The sequence below is a fragment of the Falco rusticolus genome, chromosome 10 (genome assembly GCF_015220075.1).
Source record: "Falco rusticolus isolate bFalRus1 chromosome 10, bFalRus1.pri, whole genome shotgun sequence".
Classification (NCBI taxonomy): Eukaryota; Metazoa; Chordata; class Aves; order Falconiformes; family Falconidae; genus Falco; species Falco rusticolus.
The window spans coordinates 15,794,937-15,818,420 of NC_051196.1; the positions used below are offsets into that span (position 1 = coordinate 15,794,937).

A 23,484-nucleotide genomic window follows, 5' to 3' on the forward strand; every position below is an offset into this window, starting at 1 on the left:
AACACATTCAGAACAGATGTCAGAAACCATTTTACACACACAGAGTCATAAGTGTGCACAACAACCCTTCTAAGTCGTTCAAGACATTCAAGATACAATTAGATACTACCAATAGGGGAATTCAATACTGAGGAGTGTGTTCAGATTTTTGATGGGCCTGATGACCTCTGTTCCTTCCCCAAACATTTCTGGTAACACTACTCTCTTCCTTTATCAAGGCTGCTGAAACGTTGCTCCAATTTTTCTTAAAAAGATACTTGTATTTTTCTCCTTCTTTCTTCTGACTCTAGAATGACCATTAATATATGTACTAAGACAATTATGAAAAAGATCAGATTTCATGCTAGCATACATAAAACTATCACTTCTGCAGCATCGGGAACTGTGTAACTGGCTGAGCTAAACATTTATTGTGTTTTGAGACACCTGAACATTATTCCTATTTTTACAAGCTTACCAACATCATCAGGTTCCAGTTCCCAGAATCTGTTTTTCCAGAGCAGCATGGCTGTTCTGTGCTGTCATCCAGTTTAAGTACATCTTTGGTTATTTGGCTTAATTATTGAGGAATGCAAGAACTCATTCAAGACTACAGCTGGAATCCATGTCTTATATCCATATTTCTTCCTACTTTTCTTTTTTTCTATGGGCCACACTAACATGCCTCTCCTTTTTCTGAGTGTTTCCTTATATCTAATGCTTTCTTGTACTACTTACAATTCCCTAGCTGTTCACTTCAAGAACTGCAAAACCCCTGTTATTCTGCTCTTCAAGAAGCTACCCTTCAGCAATCCACATTTCACTGTTTCACATTTCAGAGGCTTCTAAAAGGAATGCTGACAATGCTTCCATTAATAGCGTTAGTAACGTTCAAAAGGTCAACAAAATTTCAACCTCAAAATCTTTACTTTTGTTATAATTCAAGTGAGTAATTAGTAGCAGTTACTACATAAATATGCAAGGCAAATCTGGGGGACAACTCATCGCCTCTTAAAATTTGCACTAGCAACTACGTGCTTTCATGGGCATAATTCAGCAGTCAATCTAAACCCATCAGCTGAACCATACTGCAGGACAGCAAATAAAAATTACTTTCTCCAGAAACCAAAGAGCTCTCACCACTTCATTATTTCTTCACACTGCCTCTTTTAAGGAGAGCGTGACTGAAGCTGCTTGGGTTGTTAAGGCTATTCTTACATACTAAAATTGTGAACATAACATAAAAATTCTCTCATGAAACTTTATTTGAATCACTCATTCAAAAGAGAAAAAAATCTCTTTCAAAATTATACACTGTCTTTGGCAGGGAGAAAAACAGCTAAAGGGAACAATAAAACACTTTTATGACACTATTTTTTTGTACTAGATTTGTCCCTGGGCTATAAAAAAATGTAGCAGGCATGCTCTAAGAAAAATGAGTGATTCTCCAATAAGTAGTAAAAAATATATTTTATTACACAATGATTCTTTGTAAAATTTTTAAATTAACTAAATTTCTGCAAGTCTAGAAGAGGACTTAATAATTTCACATTGCCTTGCAGAAAAGTATAAAGTAGCCACATAGTCTAAACAGATATTTGTAATAGAAGCGCACAGCTGAAGTGAAAAACTAGGCATACACTCTGTAACATTCAAGGACAGATCCCACATACAGATCTGACAAGGTGCATTTTTGGATCCAGATACACCAAATCACAAAAACAAGCCATCATTGTACAGCAGAGTTCTTCCACACTACACCTGTCCTGCTGTACACCTCATACAATCATTTCACTGAAATCTAGAAATTGGCCTTTAGCAATATATTAGCCTTTGCTATTACTATAGACTCATGCAGCAAACCCGAAGAAGAAAAGGTGTTATTTGCTGTCTTTACTTTTCTAATCATGTACAAACAATAACGACTATCTAGGAAGCCCAGCACCTGTGCACATTTACAGTATTCAACTTGGTCCTTCACTGACTCAAACACCACAGTCTGGTTTTTTTCCTTGCATACCTTATCTTATTTTAGGCACTTACCTATTATTGTGGTGGTAGATATTACAGAAATCCCCGAAGAGAGTACAGTCTCATACCACAGCATCACAAAGTTTCCGTATTTCTCTGTCTTTTATGACTTTTGTTGATCCCCCATATTTATCCTTTCATTAAATGGAAATTCCTTTGTTGCAGCTAGAAAAGCATGAGCTGCAAACCTCCTGCCCTTGCCCAATTCAGCAAAGGCATTCTCTAATTCTACAGAACATGAAATTCAGTAGCAGATTTCTGTTTCCACTACTAGATACTAAAGAAAACACAAACTGACAAAAAACCAGAACCTACCAGCCACTAGCATGCACTAATAAACTTTACATAGATTTATTGTTCTCATTTAACATTGCTAGTAAATGCTTACAAATCATCATGTTTACTGACTAAAGACTTAGCTAAGGGCTAATGCAAAGAATTACCTGTATCATCGTACATATAATGTGAAATTTGCATGATATGCAAATGATCCATGTGGCTTCCCATAAACACTCTGTTTACTTGGGACTGTATTTACTAAAATATTTCTTCCTTACTACTTTTGCTTGGCAATAAAACTGAATATAGTCCCTGAAAGAGGTTGTTACTGCCAAACAGAGAAGCACTCTATCCTTTCCCAGTCATTGGCACAGGATGAGACCAGAAACTGTGGTCTGCTTGCCATATCAGAGGGCGAAGGCACCTGTCTGCATGACAAAACCCGTAACAAATATGGAATTTTTAATAAGTATCCATTTTTAACATTACCACTCTACATATGATAAAATTAGTACTACCACTTTGGGTTGCGTGCAACTGAAGCAAAAGTGTCAAGCAGCATATAATCTACTTCAGGATATAAGAAGCAACTTAGGAGTGCTAACTTCAATTTATGCCTTTGTAAAGTTGACAGAAGCTTACCTTTAAGCATGATTTTCAAAATAATTGTAAAAAGCAAAGCTGAAATACAAAAGGAAGTGGTGCTGTTTTAGCAGTCAGCTAAAGCAGAGCTGAAGTGGAAGTTTAATGGATCCATTCGACAGCACTATGTATAAGAATTCATAGGAAGTGGAAGTACAATTCTTTCCCTTGCTTCCAGAGACCATCAGATAAGTATACATATTCATGCTATTTTATAAATAATAAAACCAGTTTGGGGATGAATATCTAAAAAGAGTACCTATCATTAACAATAATATAGAACTGAATAATTACAGAACTTATCTTTCATCAACTTCAAAGCATTCAGATTTCTAATTCTTTTAAGTAATGCAGATAGTTTGTTCAGTACTGCACTACATCAAACTGGGACATCTGTTAAGAAGTATCATTAAGACATCGAACCCTCTGAGGGACAAAGAAGCGACATATACTGTTTGCTTAAATAGTTACAGATGTTTCTAGAAACTGTTCTAAAAAAAAAAAAAATAATGTGTATATTCTTAGACTACATTCCAGCAAGCAGTCCTAAACCTGCTGGCCCCTGCAGCCACGTGCGTTTGTTTGCAAGTTCAAGGCCTTAGTAAATATTTAACTATGCATGTTTACTAAATATTTACTGGCTAAGGGAGAGGTTCAGAGCCCCTTTGTTGGCATCTACAATGACACTGGAAGAATGTACATAAAGGCAAGACGATAGTCCAGCAGGCCCAAGTAATCCTCTAAGCCTGGAAATGTCTCATGCTCATTTGGCACACCTCTGGCTTGACATTTCAGAGATGCATCACTGAAGGCGGAAATGCGAGTCCTGCTCTGAGAGACCAGACGCAGCACCAAGGGAGAGGTGTGGAAGAGAGGTACAATGCAGACATGCACAGGGAATGACTATTCTAACACCTTTCACCCAACAGCTTACTGATTACAACATGCTTTAAGAAGAAAACTTGCTCGAGTTCCCTAGCCTTGTGATACCTGCCTTGTCCTCATTTAAGGGGACTTCCTCAACTAAAATTTTAGCTCTGGCTGGTCAGTCTGGTCCAGCAAGCAACCAGGATTCACCAAGGCTGAAAGGGAACCAAAGCAAGAAGAACCTGCATCTCAACACCCCACTGGAAAGAAGAAAAATGGGGTTGTGGATCAGGTTATTTTTTCATTTTTATTCTGTATTTGTCCAGCTTAATTCATAAATGAGTGCTGAGGGTGCTCAGATCTTGAACCTCAAAATATACATCAGATTGATATTAAAATAGAGAGCTTAAAAAGCCATTTCCAAAACCCTGTACGTTCAGTGCAGTTACAAGTTTAAACAACATAAAATATCTCTTTTTCAAATACTTCTTCCTAACAGGAATTCTGAAGAGATACTGGGCCCTTTCTCGCAGTCTTCCTTTTCTCCCTCCCCCTCCCTAATTCAGAGCGATTACAGCTTTGTACCTGGTAAATCTTCTAACCAATGGAATATCACAGACTTGTTTTACATGAAGGCTAACTATAGACTCAGGTTTATAGAGGTACCTACTATCTCATTAAAAAGAAATTGTTCCTTCCAGTGCATTCCCTTGTTGAATCAGCAACTTATAGTCCTTCCAAGCATGCATAGTCTCTGGCTTACCTCTACAGACACTGCAGCATTGGTTCTCCGGAAGAACATGATCTTTTTCTGAGCAATTTAACGGTGGACAAGTCTCTGTTACTTTCACTAAAACTCCATTCTGAAAATAAACATTTTTTAAAAATGACATTGATGAAAACATGTACAATGGCAAGGGTCACAGAATCTTCAATCTATAACACTGGTAATCTCTATTAACAACACCAGTAAACTAGCAGGCAGCAAGTTAAATTCATGTTTTCCACCATAATATCAAACCTAAAGTAATCTACTTGGGCATTTCTCTGCCCACAGTTGAAAGAAAAAAGAAGGGGAAAAAAAAAAAAAAAAAGGCACTTATTTAGAAAAACTACTATAGAGTTGTGAGCTTATGTTGTCTCAAAGTATACTTGTTTTCCTTCCGGGTACTTGAAGGAATTACAGAATTTCACTCCAAGTTTTTGTTAGACAGTCTTCCTGCTTTATGCAGGACCTAATTTTACTCCTCTTATTTCATATTCTACATAACTCACTGATAAGTGTTCAACTCTAACAAACACAACAAGTAGAAGACCAACATTTTCAAGTGCCATGTGTCCAATTAAAAGGGTCTGTTCTTTAGGATTCCTGATAACCTAATTTCCAAAAATCAGGTCCTTCAAAGGTATGGCAAAGCAGAAATCCCATCTTTCAGTATCCATACAGAAACTGCTGTATAAAATGTAAAGCTACATCAAGATATTCCTCTGATTTTGATTTCTGCTAGATTCAGAATAAGACTGTACATAGGAGGTCTAGGTGCTGGTAGAAATTTTCTCAAGTAATAGGCATAGGGGAGATTTTACACCAAATCACACTCCATCATTTTCTCATCCAAGCAATCAACATCTCCAGACCAAACAGCGTCCTGCTCTTCAGGTAGTTGTTTATTAACATCTTGCCCCAAAACAGGCTCCTCTTTTTCCTTACCCCATCCAGCCTTCCCAATACCATAATTTACTTCTTCAGCATCCCTTCTACAGCTATGCCATCACTGCACTGCAAATTGGCAAGTGGGGCAGAGATTAACAACCAGGATTTTTACTCAGTAAGAGCTACAGTAACTATGCCACAGGACTGTCCACACCTGAGTAATCCCATTTTCCAAAGGGCTGTGAAACTCCACTAAGAAAGCAGGCAACGTGCTATATTGCCAATACACCTTTTAAATATTAATCCAGTCCCCACTCATCCCAAAATATTTTTTGTGATGCTTCAGAAGGTGGAATGAAAAGATGGAATGAGAATTTCTGCTTTCTTCAAAGAAATAAATTACATTTTCTAGCTATCACGATTGCAGAGAAAAGTTTAAAAATATGATCCAAACACATCTAGAGCTAAAAAACAGAGGAAAACTAATACCAATAGAAGACAAAATATGTTATTAAAGGCACCATTCTCATTATCTGAGGGATCAGATACGTGACTTTTAACAGAGGATATTGAAAGTACGTATGCGTCTACCCTGTGTGAATAAACACCCGTCTACAGAGACACCTTTGCTAGCCAGAAGCTTGCTCTCAACTCTACAACACTGTGCCACACCATGCCCAAAGGCTAGCTCAGGTGCCAGAACCAGTACAGGTAAAAAAATTGATGGTAGTTAGCCTTACCAGCCGGGCAACACTTATTCAGCTATGTCACTTCAGGTGCCAGAATTATCTCCCACAGCATCAAGCTGCCCTACGCAGCCACGAATGCAAAAAAGCCTGCTGAGTCTACAAGGTGCAAATGATGCGCAAGGTGCTGGGCAGCTAGTAGGACTTACAGTTGAGAAGCGAGCAGATCAAGGGAATGCAAAATGGACCATTCTACAATCACCGCTAGTCACTGCCCTTCGAGACTGCAGTGTTAAGGCTAAGCAGGGCCAAGTAATTTTTCTTGCTTTTCAATTGTCTTAACTGGCAAGTTGTATCAGTTGCTGTCGTGAACAATAATATTAAAAAAACCTACAGGAATCAGGTTTTCTTTTTTAAAAAAAAATAATTAAAAAAAAAAAGCAGCTCCCTACAGTATCACATACGGCATGCTTCATTGAAACAAGTGCCCACAGAAGACCAGTGAAGTTAATGGAGGTATTAGGTCTCCTCCTGATCTCACTTCCATAAGCGAAAGGGAGGAATCCCCCACCGTTGCCTGTGCAACTGCAGCAGCAAAGGTGATAAAAGAACCAGACACTGAGCCATCATTTACTATCATGTTATCAAACTACCAGCTGGAAAAGCCCTGGCTATAACTCATTGTCTATTCAAGCTCAGACGTGACAACTGCAGCAGAAAGGATACAGTATGTCAACCTATGGACAAAAAATATTGACCAACAATAAATCTGGTCGAAAAGGTGGCAAGAAGTCAAGAAATCATATCAAAGTCAGATCAGTGACCAGTATGAGTCAAAAAGCTAAAGACAAATTCAATCCAAGCTCGCATCTTCTTTAGAGAATCATAAGGACATAAAAAAACCCACATAAATGGAGAATTCCATTAATTTAATGACAGTAAGATTTTATTTCCCTAAGTTTCCCATTTTCCACAGAACGTGCATCTTGGGAAATGAAATTGAACATACTTGTAATTAAGTTTTAAAACAATTAAAATGTTTCTATGTTGAGTATCCTTTGGATTAAAATCAATTTGTAATGAACTAGTACAGATCCAGTTACAAGAATTATCATCATTAAATTTCAGATTTTATCCACTTCAAAATTATTGCTTCAGGCAGTCTTAGAAATATTAGTAATTTCTTATACTCAAGTCATGTATCTAGCCATAGGATCCGGACAGAAAGAGATGTCAAAACAACATTCTTCTGGAATAAATAGGTTAAACTCCAGCTGTGATATACAATACACAAAGAATGAGACCTGGAGTAAAAAATTTACAACAAAATAACTAAATTTCTACTAATCACAAAGCTAAGTACATAAAAAAGAATTGGCTATAAGCCTGATTAGTTACATGCAGTGAAAACCTGAACCACAAACAGCTCATCTCAGATGTCAGCTTTGGAAAATAACACCAAGATTTCAGAAAAGGTTATTTTGGGTTTTTGCTTTTTGGTGATGTGTCCCCCCCCACACATTTTAGCTGTTATCGATGAGCCTTTTAGGAGAAAGTACCAAACGGTGCCCTTAACTGTCACTCTAGGAACCACATTTTTCCTTATCTTTACGAAAAACTTTTTGGCCAAGCTTCCTGCAAGTCAGTGGAGCCCTGCCCATCTTTCTAGGATTTGTATGGTGCACCCTGACTGCCTGCTCCCAGCACTAATGAAGAGGAATTTATTCTTGTAACCTTTTCAGGCAAACATGCCATGCAGTTATGAACCAGCATCATGTCACTCAGAAGCATTAACCCAGAAAGTCAGCTGACGAGCAGTAAACTCCCAACGCAACAGAAGTTATAGAACATTTTCCATTGACTTCAATGTCATTCCCCCTCCCCCTCCCCCCCCCCCCGCCCCGATAACCTCTATGGGCTGAGGGGCACAGCCTGCCTCTCTGTGGGCTTCACCAAAGGCTGCCAGAGAACCTCAGCTCCAGTGCCTGGAGCCCCTCCTGCCACCTTCTGCACTGACCCTGGCTGGTGTCTGCAGGGCTGTTGCCCTCACATAGTTTCACTCCACTCTCTTGCTGCCACAGACTTTTGGGGGGGGGTCCCCCTTTTTAAGTACATTATCCCAGATATGCTACTATTGTTGCTGATAGGCTTGGCCTTAGCCAGCAGCAGGTCCATCTCGGAGCCAGCTGCCATCAGCTACGTCGGACATGGGGGCAGCTTCTGGCATTTCCTCAGAGAAGACACCTCTGTAGCCCTCCTGCTACCAAAACCTTCTCATGCAAACCCACTACAAACCCCATGCACTAGCGCATGCTGGGGCCACCCTACTAGAAAGCAGCTTTGGAAAAAAGGACCTGGAGGAGTCCTGGCAAACACCAAGCTGAAGATGAGCCAGCCATGTATGCTTGCAGCAAAAAAAGGCTAACAGTAACTTGGGCTGCATTAGGCAAGGTATTGCCAGCAGGTCAAGGGAGGTGTTCCTTCCCCTCTACTCAGCACTGGCAAGGCCACAGCTGGAGTGCTGGGTCCAGTGTTGGCCTCCCGAGTACAAGAGACATGGAACAATTGGAGAGACACCATCCATGGGTCATGAGGATATGTGAAGGACTGAGCATCTCCCACAGAAGAAAAGGCTAAGAGAGCTGGGACTGTTCAGCATAGAGAGAAGACTCAGGGGAGATCTCACCAAAGCATATAAATACCTGAAGGGAGGGTGCAAAGAGGATGGAGCCAGGCTCTTTTCAGTGGTGCCCCGTGGCAGGGCCAGAGGCAATGGGCACAAACTGAAACACAGGAGGCTTTGTCTGAACACCAGAAAACACTTCTTCAGCGTGAGGGTGACCGAGCACTGTCACAGCTTGCCCAGCAAAGTTGTGGAGTCTCCATCCTTGCAGATATTCCAAAGCCAGCTGGACATGGTCGTGGGTAACTGACTCTAGGCAGCCCTGCTCAAGCAGGGGCATTGAACCAGAGGACCTCCAGGGGTGCCTTCCAACCTCAACTATTCTGTAATTCTTAGAAAAACCTGTGCACTAATTTTGTCATTGCAGATTAACCTAGAGAGCGTTTGTGGCCAGGATTCCAGCTGGGAATGGCTGTTATCAGTAAACATCTGTGCTTATGGTTAAGAGGATGTGCATCATAAATACATTTTTAGTCTAGATTAGTTTTCAGAAATAAAAACAAACCACTCACAGCCTGACAAAATCTTTGATCTATCTGGATCAGTATTTTTTTTTCCCTTGGATGGAAAAAATACAGAAATTAAAAGCCTCTTAAGCTTGGACCAGTACCTATGCAAAGAATAAAATATCCATCTTCAAATAAAAACTGAAATGTGAAAATTCAACTTTATCTTTGTGACATTATCCCATCTACAAAGATATCCTACTTTACAGACAGAAGTACTACTCCCCAAGATTTTTATTTCATCTTTATCAACACTAATAAATCGACGGTTGATGTATACCCTCTATTGTATTCCTTCATAGATCAGGTTTTGAAACTATGTGTGTTTTTCAAGCCTGGAAAATTAAACTGTATTACATTTTTTTAGTAATTCCCCTGGCACAAAGTCCTTCCTTTATTCATACAGCACCTTGTCCACCATTCATCCTTCACTTAGTGAGCACTCCTAATCGAGGCAGTAAATAAGGAGGTGTTTTGTTTACAGCTTTAAGAGGTCATGCTGAAGACACATTGAATGAACTTGGTTCTGGAGACACGTCATCTCAGAGAAGCAGAGGTGAGCACCCACTTAGAAACTGTCCTGAGTCAGAATGACAAGGTTTGCCAGTGAGGTTTGACGTCTTCTTCAAACACAGCTGTAACTTTTTTTTTTTTTTTTGGAGGCACAGACCCATTTTTTTCATGATATTGCATTCAAAAATGCTGTTTTAATTACTTATCACTCTCCATTAAGATGTAAATAATACTAATTGAAACATTATTACAATTAGCAGTATATAAAGGAAATATCAGTTTGCTTTAACAATAAATAAAATGCAAAAACTCTTTTCATTATTGTCCTTTCTAATACAACAGATATTTGATGGTCAATATTTGCTTTTAATCTTCATGAATGTCTAATCATACTCACAATGATGAATATAACATTCTTATTTATAGCACAGAGAAGTTCCACAGACATAATTCAGAGCACGTTCTCTGGTTTCACTTTAAGGTCAAAATCCCTCTTTTCTCATCTTATTTCATTTAAGCACTTTCCCTCCCAAACAAACATTCTATGTCATATAATAAATAACAGGCACCTTAGTCTGTCTTCAAGGCAACAACCTTGCCCACATATTTTTGAATACACTGTTAAGCATCCCTATACAGCTGAACACCAACAACAGCAAAGTAATTCTGCATAACAAGCTGCTTTCACAACATCTGCAACCAGCTATTGTCCATTTCCATTAGTGAACATAAAATTGTTACTCTGTACACTCAGCTACAAGCACAACAATAACCAAATCATTGTAATCTTCTCCAATACTCTTACATTCACTGACACTCCCTGAAGGTTCCTGTCTAACACAGCCTCCATTTACCTGTGTTCTTAAATACTGACTGTTGTTGCCTAAGCGTTATGAACGTGCCAAGAAAGAACCTGCCAGTCCAGTTCAATACTTAGTAATTTACCTTCAATTATTAGCAGAGCTACGCATAGTTTAAATAATACTGGGGAAAATCTAGAGTAACTCAAACAATATATGCCAGGTTACTTCAAATTTTAGCAATTTAGCTGAAATTAGTAACTGGCTCAAGATGCTGCTGCCTTTTTCTAGACCTCATGAAAGCAGAGATAAGAGAGAAAACATCCCTCCAAGTAATTCTGCCCATGTTTTTATTACCCTGCAAGGGTCACTTTCCTGCCTTGTTTTCGTATTTGTGGCTTCTACTGACTTCAAGGTCACCGTTCCAAGACAACAGATGTCACATTTGCATGAAGGAAGCCTAAAGAAATGCACTAACTTATCATTGTCACTTGTGAACACCACACATACATTAAAAAACAGGAAAAGTTTATACAACCGAAACTTACTCGACATTCCCTGCAGCTCTTGGTTAATATCCGTTGACCTTCTGCTAGCACTTTGCCTCCATAGATACACTTCGCTGTAATTTGAGAGGAGAAGTATGAACATTAATAATAAATAAATTAAATCAGTATTTAAGTAGTAAACAAATGCAAGGTACAACACAGAAGTAAAACTAGTATTCACATACACTGAAAAAATATGAATACGTTAAAAATATGATGCATTTTGCTTTCATCAGAAGTCAGTATTATATATGATTACAAAGTAGTTAACAATGAATTCATTTTAAGAGCAAGTAGCACCTCCACCCAAACTAAAGAGCAGGAATAAGACAGTATGTACTGGACCAAATTCATTAGTATTCGATGGAAAATGTTTTCATTACTGACATTCCGTAGATTAGCTACAGTTTTTGCATTACCAAAGGTCTTCCTGACTCACTAGAAAAACTGGAGATGTTTATTAGCATACTGATCATCAAGAGAATAATATAAGCACAGATTTCAATTAAACTTTCACATTTTTTGTATGCACAAAGGTGAACTCTTCAACTTGCTGGAGCACTGCAAAAATGGATTAGATGCAGTGAATGACTGTACTGAGTCAACAAATTGTAAAAATCTATTTCAAAAAAATATTCTTGAAGCACATATGAAATAAGCAGATTTCCCAGGAAACTGAAAGCTCCTACTAAAAAAGAATCTTGTCTGAAGTTCTGATCCTTCTGTTAAAGATAACCAGCTCTACAACTGAACCAACAGACTAGAACACATGAGCACTCCTCACACATTTCAAGGCATAGTTAACTAGCTTAGTTTAGGACTGCCACCGTGAAGAAGGCGGTAACCTCCAGCAGGGCTAGAGTAGCGTACAGCTCAGTCAGGTATTACCGCAACTATCACAGTCCTCTTGGAACTAGACGTCTAAATTTCAATTCCAGAGGAAGACAGTAAATCCATTAATTAGAGAGAACAGTTGAACTATGACACAAATCAAGTATCCATCACAAAGGCACTCTACATTACTAACAAGATCGATGCTGAACACTAATAAAATTAATTTTTGTTGTGGTGTTTCACCTCTCTCTGCAATTGACCAGTAACATTCTGACCTACAACACTGAAAAGAAAACTGAAAGGTATGAATCCTGTGGTGCGACTGAACAAAGCTTTAGAAGGTTCCCGAGCCAAGGCACATACACAATGTAAGTTGGAGTGTTCAAAGTACTCGGTTCTCAAAAAACAGGTCACAGACTATCTAGCAACTGTTTTACCTCAATTTCTCTCCTGAATACAAAGGTAAGGGAATCAAGCACTTAGAGGTGCATGTGTACCTCTTCAGGGTGATATCAACAGTATTGCACAGCAGCAACTGTCATAGCCAGTCTGATTCCCAAATTTTAAACATAGAGGACTGCTAGAGATCAACCTTCATAAACCTTCACGTATAAATTTACTTCTAATGACATTTTTGTTTAAACTTACATTCTTGAAAATGCTCATTAAAGAAAAAAATCCAAGATTTTCAGAACAGCTGAGTTTTCATCATCAACAAAGCATTTAAAAACAGGCTTCTTTCTTGCTTTTTTCTTTTGGTATCCTACTTTCCTTCGTTTTTCTAAAGCTGCCCTAGTTTTTATGCCTGAGTTGTTGTGATCTCACTTAAGAAAAAAACTTCAGATCAGGAAGCTTTGTTTAAATTCGCAATTCCAGTAACTATTTTTGGAAGAAGATGAATTAGAGAAATTTCCTTTTTCTTCCTGTCTGTTCTCCTGACATGACTGCTTTTGACCAAAGAATGGACACACTCAGAAAAATTATGAGATTTTAAACAAAATTATAGCCTTTTTTCAAATGGTAGTTGAAAGGCTAATACAAGATGGCAGGGATCAAAACAGAACCGTCTCATTTTTAAAACCCTTAACATACAAGACATTACAGCTACTTTGTTCATTAACCCTCAGCTAAGACAGGAAACCGTTCAATAATCCAGCCATTCAATAGTCCCTAGACACTGCAAATTACAACTGATGATTCTATCAGAGCTAAATAGGAAAAGCATGGTGAAATTAACACCTGCAGTGCAGCTCTTTGGAAAGCCTTGGCAATTACTACTATCTACCCAAAAGTGACTGACTGTGGTCCTAGCACATCATTCTGTCAAGGAGCTGGCATTTACAATCAATTTCAATCAACTTCCATACATCTCTACCCATTGACTGACATGCTGAGCTCTTGTCAGAATAACGAGTCAAGTTTGTGCCAATCACTGACAAAAGGCAAGTTTGATTGTTCATCTTTCCATTACAAATAACAAGAACACAGTTTACTCACGGGGATATACATTGAATCTACAATTTTGTGCCTTATAATTCCTTTGTGTCAGATTTGGACCATTGTGCGTACACGCATGTCAGCAAAGGAGTGTCAAGAGAAGCATCCAGCTCCATGAAAGAACTTTCTAGACTCTCACCATTACAAATAAAAATATTCTGACACAAAAAAATACTGGCCAGCCTGACCACTTTAACACTCAAGTACTGTGTTCATTAACATCTTTTAATAAGCAGAATACTCATGCTGACATATACCTGAGAGCAATAAGGTAAACAAACAAACTTCAGAAGTGCAAGATCACAGCTAAAGGAGATTTGTGCGTGGGACTAATGAATTCAGCGAGTGAGGAAGGGTGACAGAATGCTAAAAAAATTTCTTATTATTTTCCTAATAAATCTTAAAATAATACAAGATCCCCGTCTTAATGAATTACTGAAAAGCTCATGCATGAAGCTTACTAGTCTCCAAGAACAGAGGCAGAGGGGGAAGATAATTTGTGCTTCTTAAGGTAAGACTGGCATCAGTATTCAGCTAAAATGTCTCCATATAAATTGCCTTTGTCCCTTGTACTACTATTAAGCCAACAAATACTGAATATTCCTTCTAGGAATGTTACAGCTTTCATTTCCAGAAGGAACTGAAAGCTGATAATAACACTGATTACAAAGCTTACTTTTTTTTTCTTTCTTCTCATTATTTTGAAATTAATTACAGCAAATTATCACTCCACACAGTGATGCTAACCCAGTGTCTGAAATCGTCATGTTTATTTTGAAGAACAACATTCCAAACTCAAATAAAAGATAGGCAAAAAGATAACAACTCAGTTTGTTACTCATCTCTACAGAAACTTCAGACCATAGGCTTGACGCTCCTCAACATCAACAGGAGATAGAAGCTGAAGCCAAGTAAGGCTTCCCAGCTCAAAACAAGTAGATCAACTAATTTTACACTGACAATAGGTAAAAAGAGAATCTTAGAAACTTGGAATGCTTCTTTGTTTTGCAGCAATTACTTATTTCCTCCTTAAACCAAGTTTGACACTGAGACTCATGTTAAGTGAATTACCAGGATCTATTAAAGTCGTTATAAAATGTGCCCGCTTTCAGGACAAGTTTAACTCTTCTTAAAGAGAGGGAAAAACTAAAAAAGTCTGTGGGATATACTTACCCTTGCACATTTTGCAGCACTGGCTTTCCACATGCACTGGGAGAGCATCAGGAGGACAATCAAGAGGGGGACAAGACATCCTCCGGCACTCCACAACTCCACTCTAAGCAAAGGTTTTTTAAGACAAAATTCAACTACGACTGTTGTAATTAGCATTTTATACAACACACAGAAGACCAAAAACTATTTAAGTAAATGACAATAGCATTGGGGATTACAGATCCATCTTTCACTAACAAGTTTAGTCCTATCCATCTACAAACTGCAATCAAAATGCATCTGAAGGTGAACCACCCTATTTTGACACATACTACTGGCTTTACCCCACTCTCCCTTCGCAAAGTAGATTAAGTGGAAAACATAAGCCCATCTTCACAACATAAGCACCACTTTCTGCAAGCTGTGCCAATCATCTTTGAGATTTTTAACAATCACTTTTCTATTTTCTTGAGCAAACAAATACTCTCTTCAGATATTTATCAAATAATTTCAAAGAGACAAGATTTACATACTAATTCTCTTCTGTTCCTCGGTTTCTGAGAGTGATAAACACTGAGAACAGAATCTGCAAGTTGTTACCATGCAAGATGCAGCTAAGCATCTATGAATACTATTAAGATAATGCTTCCTTTTTGAAGAAAAAAAAAAAAAAACCTACTACAGTGCAAACAATTCCAAACCAAACACAGACAATGCCACACTTTCACCTCAAAATCATGAAGTCCTCACAGATATAATTAGAACAAATAAGAAAGCACTGTCAAGGGAAAGCAGATTTTATTTATGAAGCTCGCACATAAGCAACATCAATTTTTTATTTATTTATTTTACTGTTTCCCTCCCTTGTGTTCATACTGTCACTAGATGCATACTAAAAACATCATAATTCTCAGTTAACGTTATGTATTCAAAGATCATTTTCACATTTTAATTAGGTCCTATTCCTTAAGCTCTTTAGAAATTCTTACTTTGCACGTGCAGTTCCTGCAGTGATCATCTTCAACCCATGAGTCTTTGTCTCTATAGATCAATCCATTTACTTGACAAGTCTTCTCACAATGACAGTCTTCCAATTGACTCAGTCTTGTTTCTGCATAATTTAACTATAAATGAAAGTAACCTGATAAGATTTCTGCAATTCAACCACATGATTTAAAAAAGCAAATATGAGAAAGCAGTATATTTATTTTTAGCCAAACAAAGTCTTGACCTCAGCCTTCAAAACACTGAACCAGTCAGTGTCAGCAGGTACAAGCCAACCCTACTCCTTGGACTTTGATGGAGCTATCCATGCCAATTAACAGCAGTTTGACTCATGCAACTTTCTCTTGTACCGTAACAAAACCACTAAGATCCCCTCAGGCATGTCCAGACTCTAACAAAACTACATAAACTACAACTGTTCTTAAAAAAAATATTCTTAAATGCTCATCAACCTCCATACAAGTCAAAAAGCATGAAGACTGGCAGACTGACTTTTCCTAATCATCCCTACCTTATCACCGCTAAGCATCAGCCATAATGATACTTTCTGTTCAAAAGGTTTAACCTTATAATAGCAAGAAAGATTTAGAGAGAAAAGAAAGTCCTTTTGTTTAATGCTGCACAAAATATTCCCAGACTGCGATTAATGGAGAAGCCACACTCCTGGAGTAAACCCTGACTAGTGGCTAGCTCTTACACTCCTTGCTTTTTCCACTGCCTCCTCCATTCCAACCACTAAATCATGTATCAAGAAGATAAAACTGATACATCTTTTCCAAGTATTACATCCGCATGCTAGCAATTGCTGTGTTTACTGATGGGATACTATGCAGTAATAAGTGGGGAAAACATTCATTTAGCAGGAGAAATAGACAAGGCTTTTTGAACCACCCTCTCCCGAGCCACATTACAGACCTCTCCTTCATACAAAGTACTATCTTATCCTCCAGAGAGGATCAACCCCCGTCTATGCACACCTTGTACCCAGTGCCATCATCTCTGATCCCTAAGAGCACGCAAAATTACTTTTCCATTTATTGATACCATAAATAAATAAATAAAAATACAGGCTTAATATTTAGAAGTAAATACGCACATTCCACGGGCCCCAGAACTGCAACTGCTCTAAAAATTACCCTGGTGCCAGCTGGGTAAGATTTTCTCAAGGTCTTGACTTTTTACATTCACATTTGTCTTGTGCAGATAAGCCATCACACTGAAGCCACTGCAAACAGTAAGGCTACCTAAATTTAGCGTAAGACAAGATAAAGGCATACTCTATTCTGCTATAAATATGATGCTATTATCCTACATTATAGGTTGTTACATTTTAATAGTAGCAAGTTTTATTAAAAAATGGATGTACAGTGCTGTAAGTATTTTTTATATAATGCTGTATACCCCAATTTCATTTATTTCTATCCTCTAAAATTCCATCCACTTTAAATGGAAGTACTCTAATATGTCTTTTTTCATTCCTGCCAGTAAAAGAGCAACTATTTAGGGGAAAGAACAAGAAGAGAAATGCTAGGCCACTTTCTGTGAGTTTGTGGGGGTTTTTTTCCCCTCTGCAGTCCTCATGAGAGAAAGCCTTGAATAAAAACTTTTTATTTCTTAAGTTGTTATTCTGGGATAATAGGGGATTGATACTCATCTCCCCCAGACTCAGCATGATCTGGTGACTTCAAAACTGCTTTTCACATTTCAGAGGCAAATCTATCGTCTTACTGAGCTGCTTGTTTTCAGCAGAAACCCTTTTCATGTTACTGTATTTAGTCATTACATTTACGGTATATAAAATATATTCAGTTTTGTAAAAAGGTGTTTGATTTGCCTTACACTTCTACGTTATTTACATATCTTGCTTTTCATTTTTTTTTAAATTAACATTTCCATATAAATGAGCTATAAAAATTTTAGATAAGAAAGGCTTTACAAATACCCAAATTTGAAAGTGGTACTTGATATTATCCTTTGTCTGTCCTAGAAATTATTCCCTAGAAAAAGAAAAAAGTTCCAAGAGAATAAATATTTTCAATTTATTAACTTCTGTCCTTTAAAATATCTTGAAGAGTTTTATTTACTTTAAAATCATTTACCCCACTCTAAGAAATATCTTTAAACATAGCAAATCAATCAAGTAGATCACCATAAGACGTGCAACAACTCCCCAATACACACAAGTCAATGAATATATCACAGCCCACAGAATTTGTTCAGAAACAACATTTAACTGTTACCTGCTATACTATAGTGATCAGAAACATTGTTTGTTTCCATACTTCAAGTCTTAATTAAAAAAGGTCTATTGAGCTCAATAAAACAATTCCTTTAAATTAGCTGAAATATCCTTCCAAATGCACACAACTGGATTTGTTGAACATTTAAAACATCAGTAGAAAATTCTCAAGCTTCAAATATTTTTTAGGTTATGAATAGAAATCAAGTAATGAGGTAGCCCACAACACAACAAATATTTTCCATACGCTAACCAAACCTTAAGTTCTTAACATTCAGGAATATTCAGCTAGCTGTTATTCATAAAACTTATTTAACATTTTCCTTGCTTCTCCTCTGCCCATACAAATAACTGAAAGACAACAGACTTCTGTAAAAAATGTATGGTTGTTTATTACAAGGAAAATGTTATTTGTAGAAGTATTCATGGCCATTTAGATCCATGATGTAAAGAAAGCATATAAACTAGTCCAACAATGAACACAAGCACTTCATTTTTCTTGGGTTTACTCAAACTCGAGCTTCAACCTTTCTGACCTTAACCAAGCAAAGATTCAGGAGAAAGTCTTGTTCTGGAAGTCTTCATGTAACAAGCACATCTGAATACAAAGTACATGGTAGTGTGGGCCCATAATTCAAAAAAAGATATTATATTCCACTCAGAGAAATGCATGAGATGCCCAAGCTGATTTCACTAGATTGTTCAAGTCACATGAATTATTTTAGTCATTTTATTTAAAAGGGAGCTAACGGTATTCCAGCATGGCAGTTGAAAATGCTGAAATACAACATGACCCTTTTCTCCTGCAGCAAATTAACATTTTAGGCAGATTTCTAACACACTGACCTATGGTGTCTCTCTATCTAAAGATACAAGATTAAATCAATTAAGCATATATACTGGATAGATTCAGAATTGGTTCAAATTATGACTGAAATAAAGTAGGCTTCAAAAGCTACCATTTCTTCATCTCTAAAAGCTATGCCTTCACAAGACATAGGTAGGAAAAGGGCATAATGGCATTTTACAGGTCATGATCAGATGCTCCTGTACATAGTAGTCCATGACAATCTGCTACAGACAGTCCTGGTTTGGGCCACTTATATAGCTCCCACATCCCATCCTGAGCCAGCACCAGACTCATGGGACCCTGAGGCAAAGCCCAAGCAAGAGGGTACGCTCTTCTCCCACCTACCTACCACATAATTTGCGCTGCTACTGAAACTGCTGGAGCCTGAAGCCACTAGCCTGATCTTTTCCTCCCAGGGAAGCCCTGGTCTGAGTGTTCATAGTTTTACATTATATAAACTGTACATACACATTTGTTGCAAACAACATTCACCGGTCTATTCAACACTGTAACACTGCTGTAGCCAAACACAGGTCGAGTGAGAAACTGTAATTCCAGATATAGCGGAGCCTAAAAGTAACAAGTGGACAGCAAACCATGGGGCCCACTTTTCCAAAATGTTACATTCATGCTCCATATCTCTGGATGCACGACTAGGAGCTGGGGTTCACTGCTCATATACATTAGCAAGCCGTTCTCTGACCACCGCCTGCTTAAAAGGATCTCTGCAGGCAGCTGCACAGCCCTTCTAAGCCTTGCTCTTTGCCTTGCCATGTATCATCCCCATATGATATGCTTGCATCTACATTAGTACCACTTCTGGCTACTGTGGCTAGGGTTGAAAAGGCAGATAGAACCTTAAGATTTCCCTCAAGTCCCCCCATTTTCAACTTGCATTTGTCTACCAAATTAACTTCCTTTCCTGCTGCATGCATTCTTCCTAGACAATAATATTTTTGTAACTGCAATGAAACGGGCAGTGCGCTGCTGTAACAGAAAAGGAACTCACAATGAAGGATTATCCCAGCACCACTTTATGGAAGCACAGAGTCTTTGCAGCACAAATACAGTGTTATTTGCTTCTCCTCATAAAGCACTAGCAAGCAAAAATATAATTAACAGCAGAGAAAGCAAGTTACTCAGTACAGTGCATAATTGGAACTTGCTCATACCACCAGCAGGGCTCAAAATAATTGCCTCTCTTTCACAGTACAAGCAGCAAACTGAACTAAAAGCTTCACATTTCGCATTCGGAATCAGCCTGTCCAAAGCATGTCAGCTGAGTAAGTGGATTGTCAGTATAATGTGCACACTCTCTAAAAACAAGTTTCCCCTTTCCTACTAGGAAGGAAAAGAACACTTAAAAAGCAGCACAGTAGAAGCTATAATGCTTTTATGCTAGTACCACTACTGTGCAAGTTCTATTTTGAAATTCCTGTTTATTAACTGGATTACAGGTATCTACAGGTTGGTTGCAGTTAAGTTATTAACACATTAAGTGCTGTTTCAGATGATGCAATTAGTTGCCCTTTACCACAGACCAGATGGTTCAGCAACATTAACCTCAAAAAGTGTTTACAGATTGCCCTTTAACACACATAAGGGGTTCAGGCACCTCTAAAACACAGCTTTCTACTCCAGAACTTCACCACAGTCTTAATTGAAGGGCCTTGGCTAACACTGAGGTTGACTGTATATTGCAGGAGCAAAGCCTGAAGATCTCCAAAATCCCTAATAGAAAAACCACTACAGCTTCCAATTCACCCCACTGACAATCCAAACTGGGCAGGGAGGGAAAAATAAAAAACAAACGCAAGCGCACACCACCCATCCCACCTGGAGCTGGGCTAAGTTTTACATGGGTAAAAACCATTGATCATAGATGATGCCAAAATCAGCACAGCCATCACCCTCAGAGGCATTTCCATTCTAGGGCCTCATTTTGGTTCCCAGGAAAGAGACTGTGGCAGTCCTGAACACTTCGCAGGACTTCCCACAGGCAAACATGCACCCTCTGACAGCATCATAATAGTGAGGAAATTGTTGAGGGATTTCACTCCTTTGTTTCTGCATTTAACTCTCAGCACAAAAACGGAAGCCAAGCTAACGCTTCTTAAAAAAAAAAAAAAAATCAGATCCTGGACATTTTGTCAGTATCTCACAAATAGTAAGGCAGACAATAGAATCTGTGTAAGGCTGAAGTGACATCCATCGTGAAGCTGTATCTGTAAGTCCCCTGCAGACAGGGCTACTGGCAGAAGGAAAATAAAATGGCTCTACCATGAAAATGTAGAATAACTGCAAACAGAATAAATACTTTCATGTTGGTCTTAGCACAGAAGGAAACGGACAATTGACAAAAAAGCTCAGGTACCTACTTTTGCAGTCATTTTTGCCAGGAGTTCTTGCAAATCCATGATTCCTTGCACAAGACTTAAGAAATCACTGCAGGTCGGGCATGCTCAATAAAGGAAGCATAAAACAAAACAGAAAGGAAGAGAAGGAAAGACACAATAACCCATAAGTAACCAACAGTATATTAGGCTTGATTTATCTGAACATAAAATGCAATCTGTTTACAAAGAATTTTTGCCTTCTGGAACTCAGCACAAGCTAAAATGACAAGCCTGAAAGTAGTCTTTTTAAAACAAGGAAGTCATTTGTATGAAAAATTTAAAATGGAGAGAATAAAGAGATTGCTACTTACTGCGATTCAGATTAGGACACTGCATTATATAACCGTTAGGTATAAAGATGACTTTCACGTCTTGAATAACACCCTTTGTAAAAAAAGAGAAAACTGGTAGTACAGATTACAAGCATTCAGTTAGTTCTGTACAAGCTGTTTCACAAGTCATTTCTTAAGCGGGTACAAAAAACTGACCAGCTCACTCCTCTTGTGAGGAAAATAACGACACAGACAAAATACAACAACTACTCCTCTCTTCCTGTGTGCCTGGATATTAATTTTCATAAAACACAGAAATAATACTGCTTCGTCTTTTGCAATTGCCAAATATAAGCTGCTTAGGTGTCTTAAACTGGGGTGAGACTGGTGAAAAAGCAGTTAAGTAATATCCATTACTCAAGCCTATGGCACACTTTTCTAAAAGACAAAAAGGAAACACAGCAATGCTCTTCACAGTCCTCTTTGGCTAAATCTCTGAAATGAAACGTTATGAAAAGAGAAGTAGATTTTTACTCACCTCTTGTACTAGATACACTTTAGTTGTTTGGTTTAGTTTAGCTTACTAGCTTTGTATCTCAACAGACAGCTCATGTACACATGCCATCAGTTAGAATTAAATCCCCTCTAACACAGCCAGATGGAAAGATCCCCTGTGCAGGACTGGCAGAAATCAGGTCTCCAAGGTCAGAGCCAGCTAAGTGCTGGCGGTATGAGGCTGAGAAACTGAACTGGGCAGGACTGGAGAGAGGGAGGACCAAAAGGTCCAGTGCGGGCTGCATCTTCTGTTGTCTCTGACATGCAAGGATGTCCCTGAGAGAAGCAGCAGACATGAAGGATTGTGCAGTATCCTTGCACACCTGGGTCCTGAAGAACCCTAGATCCTTCAGCCTCGAAAGTGCTGAAGCTTGTGTCTGCTCTTTTCAGCTCAGTACAAAGCTCCAGCTCCATCTTTGACTGCTTAACATACATACTCTGCAAGATCCACTACCTTTAGTAATGTCAAGGTCACTAAGAGAGAGGAGCAAGGGAACACAAGGGACTTCTAGTGCTGCTACTTGCACTTTCCCTGACTGTTAATCAGATGATGTGGCATTGTTCTATCCCCTCCCAGATACAGAAGAATTTCTTCAATTTGAAAGGAAATTTATCATCACAGACGTTATCTAATAAATTACTGATTTGTAAGACTATGTTTTAATTTTTAGTTAAATTGCAATAGAATTAATTTTGCAGACCGAGTACATGGTCACTAGCTCAAAGCGTTGAACTCCATCCATAAATAAAATACGGGCCTCAGATAGCCCTTGAAGCCTGGCAAGTACAGTAAGTAACATGTAACATTTAACATTTATGTGTTCATTTGCCAAAACAGCAGAAGGTAATCAGCAAGCACCGTTTCCTGCTTACTGTTTCATGATCAAATATGAACTGAAAATATTAATAGACATAATCAGATCACACTGTCTTTCTTGCAGAAGTATATACATTTATTAACCTTTTCATCTATGAGAATAATGAAACTATCATAATAATGAGAAGTAATACTGTCACTGGAAATAGAACATCCCAAAAGCCATTTCACATACTTTCTGCTAGCAGTCATCAGCAAGAAATTAAAAGGTGAGGCATAAAAATATATTTCGATGCTTCAGCCTCTCCAGTGAAAAGCTCAACCAAGAGCGAAAGAGATGACAAAGTTTCACCAGACCCTATCACACACCTAACAAGACAACGCCCAGAGAGAAATGACACTACATCTTCCTTGGCCTTAGTTTAAAAGTGCATATTGAACTTCAAGTATGTTTGTTGCATCACAGCCCCGCCACTCAATTGTCTTTTGGATAGATTTGTACATCCTGAAGAGGAAACACAACTATTTTTTGTATCTTTTACCACGGAAAAACATATGAACTTCAATTCACCAACACAGATGCCTTCTAAGTCTATAAATCCTATGAAACAGAATTAATACGATCAAACATAGAAGTGAACCTTCAAAGAGCAGAAATTTTGCTGATGTATTTTTTAAT

General features: G+C 38.2%; 1 protein-coding gene across 4 annotated transcripts in view; it reads right to left on the minus strand.

The window, feature by feature from the left end:
• Positions 1-23,484, minus strand: part of NELL1 (neural EGFL like 1) — a 292,015-nt gene that overhangs the window by 206,256 nt on the left and 62,275 nt on the right. For all 4 annotated transcript variants that reach the window (XM_037403130.1, XM_037403128.1, XM_037403129.1 and 1 more), the window contains exons 6-11: positions 21,473-21,545; positions 21,144-21,226; positions 15,661-15,795; positions 14,693-14,795; positions 11,189-11,262; positions 4,562-4,661 (exon numbers count right to left, since the gene is read on the minus strand). In XM_037403130.1, the coding sequence (XP_037259027.1) occupies positions 4,562-4,661; positions 11,189-11,262; positions 14,693-14,795; positions 15,661-15,795; positions 21,144-21,226; positions 21,473-21,545 (568 nt within the window). The remainder of the gene's footprint in view (positions 1-4,561; positions 4,662-11,188; positions 11,263-14,692; positions 14,796-15,660; positions 15,796-21,143; positions 21,227-21,472; positions 21,546-23,484) is intronic.